The following is a 15,891-nucleotide window of genomic DNA, read 5'->3' as shown; positions in this document are numbered from 1 at the left end:
CTAAATTTAAAAAATAACAATTAACCCCAACGTAAAATTGTTAAAGAAAAGGAAACAAGAAATTTTTTTTTACTGTAGGACCTTTCTTCATCCAACTGATTTCCCAACTGATTACCAATTTCTCCATCTGATAGACACTGAACTTAGCTATGATCAGAACTTGTGAGCCACTGGCAGACTCTATCTTGCCTCTCGTACTTCTCATTACGGCTAAGGAATCGAAAGACGTCTAAAAGTACATGACTTTGAGTTCGTTTCTCATTTATAAGTGTTGCACCTCTTACCAGGTGGAGGGACATCTTGTTAGCAAAGAGCCCGGATGGTGGAAATCGCATGGGGAAGCTGATTCACCGGTTCCCGGATGCTGCAAAATCAGTCATGGATCGCTGTATTCAGAAGTCTCTGGCTAAGAGATCGATCACTTACGATTTTCGCCTTCTCGATCCAGGCCCTGAGGATCAAAGTGGATCGGATTTTGAGCCCTTTTTCGGATTGCTGGAGATGGTGAAACACAAACAGAAAGATCTACTAGTTCACGCCCTTAGCCGGAAATTGCTCCAAATAAAATGGAGAACTTACGGATGGTTCATTTTCTGGACAAATCTTGCTTTGTACGCAGTGTTCCTGTTCGTGATGTCCTACTTTATGTTGACGCAACGGAAGCAAATCAAACTTCAAAGGGGCACCGAAAGAGATTATGGAGACGTCTTCAAGAAGAACGACACTTTCAATAAGATAAGTCCTTTTCTAATCCTCGTGTTCGCTTTATTTCATCTGCTTAAAGAACTTTACCAAATAGGCGTCCAGCGAATGAAGTACTTCACACAGTCAACAAACTTTCTTGAATGGACTCTTTATTTGACGACCACAATCTTCATACTTCCCTACGTCTCTGATTCCCTGCGTTATCTCCAAGGAGATCCCAGAGTGACTTGGCAAATCGGAACAGTCGCTATTTTCTTGGGCTACATGAATTTGATTTTGTTCGTGCAGACCCTGGAGAGTGTAGGCATCTACGTCACCATGTTTTTTCAAGTAGCAAAAACGGTGATTCATGCTTTGATTTTCTTCGCTCTGTTTGCCTTGGCCTTCTCTGTGGTGTTCTACATTTTGTTTAAGGAACAGGTTAGTAGTTATCTCTGAGTAACGACCAAGGAAGGTGATTGATTTCAAAGGGAGCTGGGCACCGGAAAAAACTAATTTCGGTGACCTTTTCAACAATTCAGGGATTTAAATTAATCGAGTTGCACAGCTTCAACTACATTTTCTCAATAGTTCAGTGATTTTTGTTGTTATCACGTTTTTGTTGTAGTTATTATTAAAGTTTAGACCTCAGATATTGCCTTTGTCTAGGCGCCTGAAAAGTTCAAGTGGGTTCAACGGGATTCGAACCCATGACGCTCTTCCAACTGAACTATGACGCCACTCATTTGGAAGTGAGGTCAATTGACCTGCACTTCAAGAATATACATTTATTTCATTTACAGGTGGTTTGCAACAAATCTCGAGAGACGAAGATCACAATTCTGCAATGTACCAATGCACGTGGACGAACAAAAGGATCTACTGAGAGATTTATTGTTTTCGTCCATCAACATCACGGCGATAACGTTACGAGAAAACCACCAATAACGATGATTCGATAACGAAGTTAAAAATTCAAAGAATAACAATAATAAAAAGGATCATTCGGGGGGCGCTGTTTCCCTGTTTATTACGCACAGCCCTAAAAAGGCAACAAACCAACCCCTCCCCCTCTTCAAGGTCAGTGGAGACGCTTAAGTTCATGGCAATGTCGCATGACTCAAATGGTACCAAATCATTTAAGACAAAGATATCAAACTGGGTTTGGGACTTCGCAGATAGAATTATTGCCATAAGTATCATTGAGAATAAAATTTGTTTGTCGTTTGTTAGGATGCCTTCAGCAGTTTTGACATGGCGCTAATGCAGGTGCTTAAAATGACACTTGGCGAGCTTGACTATAACACCGTGATGGTAGACAGCTTAGAAGGAACAAATGACGTCACAAAGGCTCCTCTTTTGCCTTACCAGGAGTCCTCGACCATCTTTATGGCCATCTTCATTTTTGCCATGCCAATCATTCTTACCAACCTTCTGGTGAGTAATAGTGCAGTGACAATAGAGCGATTTTCTATTGAGGACTTGAAACAAATACCAAAGTATTTGGTATCACAGCAGGTGTAAAGAGCGCAATGAACCAATCAAAATTCGAAGTAATTGCATGCAACGTGCTCAAAGCGCGGCAAAAATCGCGCGTGCAAGGCGCAATTGAATTTGGTTTTTCCTCTCATTGGTTGATAACTGGTGCGAGATTTTTAATCACTAAGCGTATCAATTGCGATTGTGTAATTAATTTCGACAGTCCTTTGAAAACTGCTCTAATGCAGCAATATTGATGTTTTGAAAAGGACCGCATGCGACCTTTGGAATGTTAGCATGGAGCTTTAGGAGAAAGGATTTCGTCCGATAGAGAACGACAACATATCTAACAACAAAAAATGGTAAACGAAACGATAAATTCGTTTTAACCAACCCTGCCTATTTGATTATCAAATATCCCATGGTCATCTTAAAGGGCGACTAACAGTCTTTACTTTTGTCATGTCATGTAATGTTGAAGGGCGACCTCCCTTGCGATCGCCAGAAAAATTAATGTCAATTTTTAACTTCCCTCAAAAGCTATGTGTGGTCAGCATCGGTAGTGTTTCAATCGGGGGCTTCACGATCTTATCCGGTTTCAATTACTTAGATCATGTATTCTTGGTTTTCACCCATGTGACAAGGCGGCCGCGTTTGTTGTCAATGCAATACAAAACTGTGGAGAGTCAGGATGGTTTGTTGGTCATCAACCAGGCCTCCCACCTCTGAGACCCAAGTTCAACCCTGAAGTCGCATGTGGAGTGAGTTTCGGTCGATCTCGATCTGAATCCGAGGTACTCCAATTTTCCTCCCTCCTCAAAATCGACTCCCAGTCACTTACAACAGGCTGGACCTGCGGTGCTCAACTAAGCACATTTACATTTACTTTTCGCAGAATTTGCATAATAATAAAGTCTAGTCCCAGCGGAGAAACAGGTTATTGTTCTTGCCAAACAACATGGCCACCGTAACGTCACAAGAAAACCAGCAATTCAATAAAGCTCATTTCTATTAGGATTCAACGGATTACCCCCTCAAACTAAGAAGGTTTTCTGATGGAGTTTTGAACAAAACCATTTGTCCATTAATTACTGAGCACGATCGTTACCTGACTGTTTTGCATTCCTTTTACTTAAATTTGGAATGTCTGATGCCTTAGCCCACGAACCATGCAGGCAGTGTAGAGAGAATGATCCACTGTTCTTTGAGTGTCCGAGAATATAATTGTCTTTTGACCGTCGTAGCAGAGTCATAGGACTTTTAAAGACGTTTTTCCTTCCTTAATTAATCGGTAAAGAAACAGTACGACTTTATTTCCGCGTTCAACAGCTTCCTTCAAGAAAGTACTCAAGACATTATTTTTTAACAACTATTGTGAATCTTAGGTATTTCGTTCTTCCTGTGTCATACGTCAAATTGTTTGCACCTTGTAATTTTACTTTCACTAATCTATATATATTTCAACACCTCAATTAAATAACGAAGTGTTTGTAATTGTATTCTCCATTACCAACTTGTAGGTTCAAACAGTTTTTAATTTGTAAATTCTCGTTCCTTTCTTTATACTTCAACACAATAAATAACTAAATGTTCGTAACAATTGTATTCCGTCGCTAACTTGCATGTCAGCGAAAGCTAGATGTTTTACTTGGGGAGGCCTAATTTATATATTATGCTTAGTAGTTTCTTTTAGGCCTCCTCGTCACCAATTCAATTCTTTTTCTCTCTATGTCCTCTTTTTTGATTGTTCATATTTGTGTCTTTTTATTTTCCTCTGGCAAATAAATAAATGATAAATGCATTTATCTTTCACAGGTTGGTTTGGCAGTGGGCGATATAGAATCAGTCCAGAAACACGCCTTTCTGAGAAACAAAGAAAAGATCGTTGACTTCGTGGTAGGAATCGAAAGGAAATTTCCAAAATTCATAACCAGCCGTTTTTACAAGCCTAACTTAGTGGTAATGGGACGCAAAGTAGCCAGAAAACTCTCCCAAAAGTAAGTAAAATAGACTCTTGGTCCTAAGATATTTGTTTTTTTTAAGAAAGGGACTAATCAACTTATCTCGAGTCGTCAAACGTCCTTAATCTACCAATTATGGACAAACTGAATTTAAAAGAATGGTGAATCTGCGTGGACAGGCCGAAGAGCCTGAGGATCCGTGTGGACATAGATCCTCAGCGGGGAAGAGATAGTAACCTAACGACTTTATGAAATAACGAACGTCATTCATCTCCTTCTGCATCGATACTTAGGGCCAGGGGCTGGTAAACTTAGTCTTGAGGTATTAGCACTTTTCATGTGAACAAAGCAAATTGAAGTAATGATCGGCTCAATGAAGGAAAGTCGATATCCATTCAGGAGCAAGGCTGATAGACTATTTTCCGTTCTGAAGACAGTATTAGGATCCATTCTAAGATCGCATTTTTCAGCGATTTTTCGGCAAAGCCAAACAGTTGTCTTCATTTAATCGGGACATGCTTAAAGGTGATTCCCTGGTTTTGAATTGCGCAACCCTACCGCGTATAATTTCTTGCGTCATTGGCGCGCGCAGTAGCGCAGGCACATTGGTAAAATTGCGGATTTTCATTAACGCCAAAACTAACCCGTCAAGGAATGGCTATTTTCTCCTGAACGAGTACGGTGACCCTCATTTTTCATTTCATATATTTGCTGAGAACGATGACTTCATGGAGTAGTGGAAAAATCAGCAAAAATCTATGGCCAGTTTTTTTTTTTTTGTTTAATATATCCACATTTATTAGTTTACATGTTAATTTTAAACTATACATAGGAGCTATATATCGAAACTACGCTACCTATCTATAATAAATACAGAACATCCAAAACTACACTACACACCTAAGCTATACGCACTATACACAATTCAACATATTACAATACTACAGTATTAGTTTAAGTTGGGAGTTGGAGGTGACAGCTCATGTTCCATTATGGGTAAAAATTGATGCAATTTTTTAATATGAAAGTGTAGTTTGTTATTTTTCCTCGCAATGAAACGCTCGATCTGGTGTGTTGTTTTGCATTTTGATATTAACAGGGCAATGGTGGGAAACGTTTGGCCAGTTTTTTTGACATTTTTATAAAATTGTACGGAAGGAGCCATAACGAGTCAAACAGCCCATGCTAAAGTTAAATCTATTTTGGAGGGTTAAGTACTCACAAATGCATTCAAATAAATTTTTCAGGTACGTACATAAATTAACCATAGAATGACACCATGCAGGCTCTGGATTATACGTTGGGTTACATTTATAATTGTGGAAGTATTTCAAATAGCCGTATTCGTCAGCATCGTATCATGGAAACGAGCACGATGACCCCCCCGCCCCCCCCCCCCCACCCCCCTCCCTTTATTATTAGAGTTTCATCATCTCCTTGACATGTTACAACAGTGTACAAAGTTTCATCGGAAATCTATGACAAGTTCTCTTTCTAGGGAATCACCTTAAATTTCTTAAATTAATCTAACCAAATCGTAAAATTCGGAGGCTTTTACAGGTGGTGGGCTTTTACATCTCTCAGAACCGTTAATTCGACACATTCGATTGTCAAATTTCCCACAAAACACCTATTACCACGGCTAATGCAGATGACATTAATAATTGCGACAAAAGATAAATTAAAACAATTCTGTCCACGTTTTTACCAGAAACAGAGTTGACAAATTTGAAGACAAAGATCTTGGCGATGAAGACATGAAATCGGAAAATGGAGAAGACCAGAGGTTAGAAGTTGTTACAAAGGAACTAGTCAAGGTGAAGCAGCGCCAGACCTCAATCATGGATATTATGCAAGATCAAATGAACATTCTCAAGGCTGTAGCTACCAAAGTAGGAGTGGATATACCCCAGGGCGAAGGAAATAATGCCTCTGGGAATGCCAGACAGTAGGTCGTTTTTCCTCACGACGTCATGGCTGCCATCTCGGTGTAAAAAAAAATGTAAACCACGGTCATATCTGATTGCGATTCTTTGTTATTTTTATTATCATCCAAGCATTGCATTGCCTTGTGTTTGAGAAACGCATTATGGCAGCCGGCCGAGGGAGCTATTGGTCTGATTAGCTGCATAAGAAATGGAATACGGTAAATTCTCTTAATTGATCAGTTCAAAGCTTCCTAAAGACAGGAAAACTTGAAAATAGGAAACAAGCGTGGCTCTTGAAAGATTTCTTTCATAAAGAATTTACTTGAAATCAATTGAATAAAAGTATGTGTCATGTTGCAAGGTTTGAAACTGAGGATTATATGAACGGTGAGTAATCAAAATCGGCCGATATTTTCAACGCATTATGTTACAGTAAGCAAAGGTGGCTGACACTATTCTTGTTCATTAATAATCAAAGCTCAATAGGTTTATCATTTCCTTTTTCTTTATGCCATTGAGCACAAGATAAGCGGGATGATAAGTAAACTTAGGCATACAATCCCCAGTATCTAAAATATCTGGCCCCAGCTGTTCAAACGATGGATCGCTCTATCCGCCGGATAAATCACTTTCCACTGGATAACTCAATTAGTTTTGCTAGTGTTTATCCTCTGGATAGTGATATATTTATCTGGCCCGGGTTGCTCGAAGCATGGTTAGCGCTACTGAACCAGCGTTAAATACCATGGAAACCTATTGGTTTTGATACCTCTTACTCAGCGTTTAGCGCTAACCGGGCTTCGAGCAACCCCCCCTGGTGGATAGCGCTATCCATCGTTTGAACAACTGGGGCCCCATCAGCTGTAGCCAGGCATTTCTGTTAATAAAATGAGCTAAAATATCGTAAAAGTTGACTCTGGCTAAAAAAGACGAATAACTCGAACGTTGCAATTTACATTTTGCTGAAGAAGGTTACAGGAATAACCAAAACGTCCACGTTATTCGTCATTTTTTAGTCAGAGTGAAACTTTAACGATATTTTACGTAATCCCCCTCGGTATCCGCCTTGCATTTTTTGCTTTTGGTTTGCTGTAGTTCTCCATTTGAAGCGCTGAACACTTAAACCAAGAATGTTGCAAATAACACTCGTGCAAGTTTCAATTTACCTTCCACTTATATCAGCTTTCCCCGAAGGATCGTTCGGAAAAATCCCTTTATTCCGAGATTCCCCGAAACGCCATAGAACATAATATTCAGTTCATTCACCGGGGTCTTATGTGTGAGATAAAAATATTTTTTCTTATAACATCTAGGTCTTTCAGTACAATTTCGAAAACAGAACTTAGTGAGTGCTCTTGGCATCTAAAAAGAAAATTGGGGGTAACCATGCATTTTTCAGAGATAATGAAGTTTCAATTCGGAAAAGAACGCCATACATTGCTTTGTATTTTAAAGCTTTTTACAAATACTGTTGATTACTCATTATCATGATAGAAAAGTGCCGCGTGGTTACCCCAAATTTTCTTTTTGGATTTCAATAACACTTGTCAGGATCTGCTTTTCTCGCATATTCATAAACGGAAAAAAATACCTTTGAATTAGAAGGCATGCACCGTCCTTAACATATAACTATCTCTTTCAGCACAATGGTGAAAAGGACATGTACTGTACTTGTTCTAGTATTGCCACAAATTCTTGTCTGCATTCAAATTAGCCCTCCTTGCTTCTAGTCAGGGGCGGATCTAGCATTTTTTGAAAGTGGGGGCCGAACAAGAATACTAATCAGCGCGCGTTAGCGCGCCTCGGTAGGGCCGTAGGCGCTACATTCTCGGGGGGTCTGGGGGCATGCCCCCCCAGAAAATTTTGAAAATTTGGGTACTCTTACACGCAATCTGGTGCAATCTGGAAAGTAAAATATCAGGATTCCATATTGAATAAAATTATAAGTTGTGGTTATAATGATGCATGGTTTGTGACTCTTCGCTCCAAAGTCACAACAGCCTTGGAAGAAACGAATGAAGTGTCTGTATACCACAAGTGCGCAGGATGGTGATCTTTACGTCTGCTTTCTTAGCCATTTTCCGAATCTTTTCATGCACTGAATGCACAAACACTGTTTTTGCATCCTTGCGTATATCTGCCAGCTGATCTTTCACCACGTTAATATGCCTGTATGCCTCAATAACATCCAATGTCGAACCCTGTAACGAACGGCTAAGTCTTACCCTGAATCCAGGGTTCTTGATTTGATGGAACAGCTCATAAGCACGTACGTGTCACAATGTTATTCTCATTGTACCTAACCAAAATATATATAATTATATCTATAGACATTAAGATTTTACGTTGTTACAGTCTCTGTAAAATAGGTTGACTGTAGACAAGTAATTCTCTTCCAGTCTTCTTGGTCATTTCAAAAGGATACCATTAACGCCGGTAACGTTGAATGCTTTTTCGCACAACTTTGGTCATACTATTGGCAAAAAATCATGCTTTAGCCAAAAAAAATCAAAAGCTCCAACAAACTGCTTACAAAATTATAAAATTATTATATATTTTGACAAAAAGTAAATCTCCGACGAACTGAAAGGGGGGGCCGCGGCCCCCTCGGCCCCCCCCCCCCCCTAAATCCGCCCCTGCTAGTAACAACGCACTGAACGTAAAAAAGTATATCGTACATCATGCTAGTATACCAGATCTTCTAAAGAGTGCGTTCAAAAAGGTTCTCCTGTGAAGACTAAGCTGAAAAGATGATTATATTGAAAATCGCTGTGATAATTAAAAAAGTAGGACTAGTTTAGTCATCTCTTTTCCTTTTCCATACTTCTTTCCCTAATTTCTGATCCCTGGATTATAATCACGTAACTTGGAAGCTATAGGCCATAGGCAATCCAGTTAGAAAATGCTTTTTTGTGTGTGTGTGTGTGTGTGTGTGTCGGTAAAAGTCTTGCCTGTCACTCCCCTGCTAAGTGGTGTCTTTGTGCATAGAGTCTTCTGCGCGTATTTTGTTAGGTTTGAGGGGGTACTGGTGATGCGTAGATTTCTCTGGAGGACACAGTAGAATATTACGCGTGAAGGAAACGCAATTTATTTCTGCGGCCACCAACGCTACGTCGGTCGTTCTCTGTTCATAAATGCATTCTTACTAGCAGAAAGTCACAAAGAATACATAGCAATTTTTTTGTAACGTAGGTGTACATGCAGCAATTGTCAGATTATGGGAAGAGCGGAGGCATGCATATGCTGCCAAGAAATTGAGCCTGTCAAAACTAATGTTATCGAGGCTGTTACTAGCGGTGAATGTGGCGACAACCCAAATGCATCACCCAGCACCCTGGGTTTCATCCAGTGTGTATAATAAATAGATGGGTCCTTCAAACAGCTTGGTATCAGTACAAGCAGCAGTACTAGTAGATCCATTTGATGGACCTGAAGATAAACTTTATAGACTCCTTGCCTACAGTCAGTTGGCTCGATGGTGCTGGGGCATTTTAGGAAAAAGATAAGAATGGAGTGATTCTTCCATCTTGTGCAGAGATGTGCATAAGAAAGTTTTATCCTCCACCGGGGTCAGAGGAAGAGTGGACCTTTGAAGGCTTTCGTCCAGATGAATGAGAAAACGGGTTTTAAACATGTCCATGAATTAAATAAACAGAGAAAAATGCATAAAACAAGTTTGTACCTTTCATGGAAATTCTCAGTTAACAACTGGAAACAATTACTTCAGTTGTGTCATAAAAAAAACACTTTCACCAAAAAACCGAAGATTGATGCATGATGAAAGGCAGCTGATGCTTGAGAAGGTGTTTCCTGTAAAAGGATGGCTGCTTCCAGTAATAGGTTTCATAGGGGGCTTCCTTTTAATAACAGGTTGCGATTCCCATAGTTCTGTATGCCCATTATGGCAGGTTAGCACAAATGATAGCATGCTCCCAGTTGTTTTGAGTTTTTTTAGTCAAGGATCACGCTCCCATATTTTGGACACTTTTTCAGTAAATTGTTCAAACAGGAACTAAACACAACAAATTTTTTTTCACTGTCGGGAGAGCAATCTTCAAATTCATCTCCATTTTGTCATCGACAAGGACGTCGTCATGCATTGGTGGCAAGGGGATTGTATCAAACTTGCTAATGTCATAGGTTGGAAAAATTACTGTGTATGTATCAATGGGATTTGGGGCTGCTGCCATGGCATAATTGTGGTCATGTGGAATCTTGCATTTGACCGCATGTGGATTTTGTGGGATATCGTCCTCTAAATAATTATAGGAGGACGCGTCAATATTTGCAGTACCACATGGACCCTTTGCATAAATGGCGCCCAAATTCGAATAGCAATACTTGATACATCCTTAGCCTCACATTCATGAGAAAAATCCTTTGTGCTGAAACATAAACACGAGGCTAAGGATGTATCAAGTATTGTTATTAAAATTTGGGCACCATTTATGCAAAGGGTCTATACACCATTATTAAAAACTGGATCATTGAAAAATGCAATTCGAGAGTTTTGATTGGCCATCATGGGTTGTGAGCCATTATGCCATGACCTACAAACACGGCAAGCATATGCGTGATTTTTTGGGCCTTTTTATTTTTATTGTAGTCTAGTTTTCTATATTTTGGGGGCGTTTTTAATAAAACAATTATTCCACTCGCGCTTGTTGGATATGAGATGATTATAGCCAACTCGGCGCTACGCGCTTCGTTGGCTACGTATCATCTCATATTCAACGCGCGCTCATGGAATAATTGTTAATTATCATTGCCTATAGTGTTGCACATCTCAGTTTCAACCTCCACAATTTTTAGGGTAATGGGATAAAAACAACATTGAATTCCCACATCATGCATTTCTGGGATGGTAGTAGGCATTTCCAAATCACTGCAAATTTGAGGTTCATTATTAGTCACTGGGTCATCTGAAGATACATTGTCCTCGATGTTTGCAGCAAGTAGTTCTGAAAGAGCCTAAAACAAAATTAAAATGGGAACATACAAGGTAATTCTTTTCAATTTACTACAAATTTGAATGCCTTGAATTTTCCTAAGTTCATTTTGTCATTTCTTCCTGTTATTGAGTGACAAACTTGAAAAAAAAAACACGGAAATTACCGATTACGTGTATAGGTCATTTGTAAGGTTGACTAACTCGCCATTATTTTCCAAGTAAACCCAACATAATATATTTTACAGTGCGACGCGCCTTACCGTGGCCACCTAACAAAGTGTTTTAGAAATTATCCGCCTATCAGGGTGTGCGAATTTCATTGGCAGTCATGCCTCCTTGCGAAGTTCGTACGGTTGTAATTTGAACACCGTTGCATGGGTTGCTGAGTTGGCGTATTTACAGTTAGGACGTCAAATGTGAAAGTTTGTTGGGTGGCCACGGTAAGGCGCGTTGCACTGTAAAACTGAGCGGATGTACCACTGAAATTTGACACCATGAAACCATTGTTTATGTCCCTCTTAGATTTTTCCCCTGTTGATTTTGCCCGGAGATTTATCTCGAAACAGTTTGGCATGAAATGATCGCTGCAGACGTAGCTGTTTTCAAGTGATGGCATTTTCTTCCGTCGTTTCTGTCGAGCCATGCATTCGCGCGAACGTCTTGTGGGATCCTGTGTCAAGTCACCGTGTTTCCGTTTTTCTTTGCTTCTTTGAATAATTTTGTCAACCAGCCTACACAACTGGAAATGTGACAGTGAAGAATTATTTGAAAGAAAGCTTGTTGTCTCTTTTGTGCTTCATTATTTACGGTCAAGGTTCTTGACTTGAACTGTGAGACTGAAAATTTTTTAAATTGCTGTTGTGTTTCTTGTGTGCACGCACGTAATTAAAACTGGAAGGGGTTTTTGCCTCTAATAGCAAATATTTTGTTTGTTTCAATAAATTTTACGCTGGAAAAGGGTTTTGTGACATGTTTTCTTCCAAATGAACTACCGAAAATAAAGCTTTTTAAGGACCTTAAAGTGGAATATATTTTTTTTGTACTTTAATATTCTCTGTTAAAAATTTGCACACGAAGCTTGAAATAAAAACAACAATAAAAGCAAGGTGACACACGCTAACACCAACCCGGTGTGGCCAATACATCACGCATGCGCACAACCATTTCACCCGGTCAATTAGCAGCCATGGACAGCTGTTTCGGCCTTTTGGGCCTCATCAGCATGGCGTAGCTAACATACCAGGTGGGTGTTTTTAAACATCGCCACAACACACGAACGCAAAGAAATTTAGTCGCTTATTTACCTCTTCGTCGAGTTCTCGCCGGGTTAAAAATTTGCACACGAAGCTTTTATTATATACCACTGAAACCAAAGGACAAATTCTCTGGTAACTTATTCGAGTTGGATACCAGAGACCGTGAGACGGAAAACACCTTGAGTACTCTGTGTTTACAATTTTCTGGTTACATTACAATTTTATTTATTTGTACTCAACTCTGCACAGTCTTCAGGTAAAAAACAATTTGAAATTCGACAAATTCTTGTCAGTCAAGAATTATTTGAAAGAAAGCTTGTTGTCCATTTTTTGCTTCATTATTGAAAGAAATGGTTCTTCAGTGAAGGGATTGATCATTACATTGTCCCAGATAAGAGTCGGGTCACGGGTCAATAACCCGACAAAGAGGACTTCCCGACCCGACAGAAGAAAAATAAATATTCACTAAATATATTACAACAAAATTAAAAAACGAAAGACGTAAGTTTCTTGGCTCTAAAGTACGTTGTTCAACTCTAAAAGTGACGAACATTCTTGATTCATTATAAACAAGAACCTTGATACGAGGTGATCACGGGCACCTTTGTGGTGCTTTGCACGTGATTAATCTCTTCCTTGTGACAGAAAATCGTGCCCTTGCGGCCAGGAATTTTAGTGTTTTGATGATCGACTGTCATTAATTAATCTTTCGCTGAGAATTCGAAATTCAGAGTTTTATATAAAAACTACTTAGCATAAATCCTTGCGGGACTTTATTTTGCGGAATGGCGATTTTTTGAAGTTTGCGGGAACCAATTTTTGCAGCGCGAATTGACAGAAATTTCCGCCGGGAACTAATTTTTCGGATTTTCTTTTCAAGCAGCAAAACTACTTTCAACTTCTATCACTCTTTGGTAAAAAACTCTTCAATCATCAAGAACAGGTGGAAAAAATGTGGCATCCTGGAGGCCTTGGAAAATGGTTAACGTGACCTTCTAATTCAGCTGATTGACTGCTTTGAGTTCGTTTCTTACACCCCAGAGACTGGAAAAGTATTGGCATAACCTTTTATCGTTTCGTTTTGTTTGTAGCAAGCTCCACTTGTTTTTTCTCAATGCAAATATCAAGATAAACCATCTTTTTGACCCCAGCGTATGTGGATTAAAAGACAATTTTAGTTATGTTAACGGGAGTAAAATTTTATGGTTTTTAATTTAGCTGGTACTTTTTCTGCTGGAACGTATTTTTAGGGATCAAGACCGCAAAATCCGCAAAAATTAAACCCCGCGAAATAAAAGTGCTACACCGTAACTCCTGGGTTTGCGATACCATTTGGTGCAAACGTAAACCAAAAAAAAATTGACATGTCATCAGATTAGACTGAAAAGGAGAGAAATTATGAAGCGGAACCAACATGTTCATGTTCTTCCTAAGTGTGTCGCATAAACATTTGCTTAGTGCAACTCTAGACATGCATGACATGCAGGAAAACAGCCGTCAAAGCAATTTGCAGCTAGTTTTTTTTTCAGGCTATTTTCCTTAAAGGGGCGTTTCGGGAAAATCTTTAGTTAATCACGAGTTTAAAATTCGAAAAAAGTGATATGGAATTCTTTTACCGACAAAATTATCGTTACATCACAAACGAAATGATTCTGAGACAAAAAACGACATTTATCAAGGCGATTTGTCATAATTTTAAAAAAGGTCGGGCCGACTTTTTTCAAGATTACCTAAATGTAATCTGTTTCAGTCTTGTACATTTACGTCCATCCATGCTTCTCTTTCCTTTTGCAGTATTTCTTTTATGTTGTTCAACAGTTTTAAGTGGTTCTTGCAATGTTTCATCCTATTTTTTGGGCATTTCGGGAAAAAAAGGAAAGCAAAGCAACTTATTAAGTATCTAGCCGTTCTAGCGCTGGAAAACTAATTGGGGACACTGTAAACAGAAATTAACAATGAACGCAAATCAAATCGAGTGCTCTCATCACTGCGCCATCACTGCACCCCAAACCATGGATTATATCATTTTGAGTGACATAGCCCCTCTAAAGAAGAAACGAGTAAGTTTCACTCAAGAGCGTGTTTTGTTATCTTTGAACTGAATTTATTACCAAAGCTTTAAAAAGTATAAGACCTCAAAACGGAACACGACATTACAAAATAATGGAACGTTTAGTTGTGTTTCGTTCCTGCCTATATATTACCCAGAAGCACGATCACGATGTCTTATTAGTTCCTGTTGATCTTACTATTGTCTATTCTGTAGGACTTGTCCTGCCACGATTAGCCATATAGCTAGTTATAGATTGAAATTAGTTTTATTGTTGTTGTTGTTGTTGTTAAAAATCTAATTGATCCCAAAGAAACTAATGGCATCTAATTTTAAGCCAGCAGGTGCTTAGTTTGATAACCTTCAATGTCCTCTGCAAGGAGGATGTGAGGTTGTCTTGGTCTTCTTCTTCTTCTTCTTCTTCTTCTTCTTCTTCTTCTTCTTCTTCTTCTTCTTCTTCTTCTTCTTTTTCTTCTTCTTCTTCTTCTTCTTCTTCTTCTCCTATTTCCAGCAATGCGGCCAGGTCAGGGAGGTTGTGTTGGTATATATTAGCATTTAACAAAATCTTCGTGGCCGCCGTTGTAACGGTCTTTAGGGTTTAGTCGTAGTGGTTCGAGGGTAGAAAGACGGCAATATATGAAGAACACCAAACGGAACGTGTGTTGATTCAACTCTATTACAATCGGAAGTGAACACACCCCTAACAGGGGGTTGAATTACAAGCTATCCTGAATTACATAATACTAACTAAACAATATAGCATTTCGTCACAGCCGTGACGTCAATATCTTTCAATTCCTTTGTTACCCCACTATTTGTTACCGAAGAAACCACGTACGTCCGTTCATTAGCAGTCAAGCGTGTTAAATGATTGCATGACCACGCACCTTCGAAGGTTAAACGACGATCCAACTGAAAAGCATCTCTATGTACAAAAATGGCGGATTCAGATTCGAACGGGAAAAATTCTATGGTCAACGTGAATGAATATCGAGGTCTTATGACGCAGTTTCGTAACAGCCCCATCGCCCAAAGGAAAACTAATAGCCCTCAAGTGGGGACAAATTCAAGGGCCCAACTTCGAGATGACTCGCTTCGCTTCGGAATGAAAATGGGACCCTTGCAAGACGCAAATGTCCCGTACCACCGTGCAGCATTACGTGGCAATACCGACGATGTAAGAAGGTTTCTCTCCGAGAAAAAGTACGCAGTGGATGCTTTGGATGAACACGGTTTCACGGCGTTACACTACGCCGCCCAAAATAACCATGTTTTCATTATCAACATGTTGCTTGACTTTGGCGCTAAACTTAATGTTACAGGAGTCGACGGGTCAACTCCGATTCATCTTGCAGCGAGGTAAGGTTGTATAAAGGTTATTTGCCGGATTCAACAGAACATAAATATAGCGAATTAACGCACGAAGCTCAATACAGAGTCAGTACGTGAACGATGAAACTCTTCAGGTAGTCTTAAGTTGCTGCGGCATGTTTTTATTTAAACTAAACCCAAATAAAACGTCCTAACAAGCTCGCTAAATCGTCCACCCTTAACGACAGACTTTCATCAGTTTCGTGGTTAA

The 15,891-nt window shown here is 39.4% G+C and overlaps 1 protein-coding gene across 1 annotated transcript in view; it reads left to right on the top strand.

Annotated features, from left to right (window-relative positions):
* Positions 1 to 15,891, top strand: part of LOC138054261 (uncharacterized) — a 39,513-nt gene that overhangs the window by 8,651 nt on the left and 14,971 nt on the right. The window contains exons 7-12 of the mRNA XM_068900744.1: positions 288 to 1,125; positions 1,918 to 2,121; positions 3,979 to 4,160; positions 5,836 to 6,072; positions 6,414 to 6,439; positions 15,230 to 15,668. Of these exons, the coding sequence (XP_068756845.1) occupies positions 288 to 1,125; positions 1,918 to 2,121; positions 3,979 to 4,160; positions 5,836 to 6,072; positions 6,414 to 6,439; positions 15,230 to 15,668 (1,926 nt within the window). The remainder of the gene's footprint in view (positions 1 to 287; positions 1,126 to 1,917; positions 2,122 to 3,978; positions 4,161 to 5,835; positions 6,073 to 6,413; positions 6,440 to 15,229; positions 15,669 to 15,891) is intronic.

The sequence above is a fragment of the Montipora capricornis genome, chromosome 6 (assembly GCF_036669925.1).
Source record: "Montipora capricornis isolate CH-2021 chromosome 6, ASM3666992v2, whole genome shotgun sequence".
NCBI classification, from domain to species: Eukaryota; Metazoa; Cnidaria; class Anthozoa; order Scleractinia; family Acroporidae; genus Montipora; species Montipora capricornis.
Note: the sequence above shows the minus strand (reverse complement) of the source record. Positions and strands in the feature narration are given on the sequence as shown.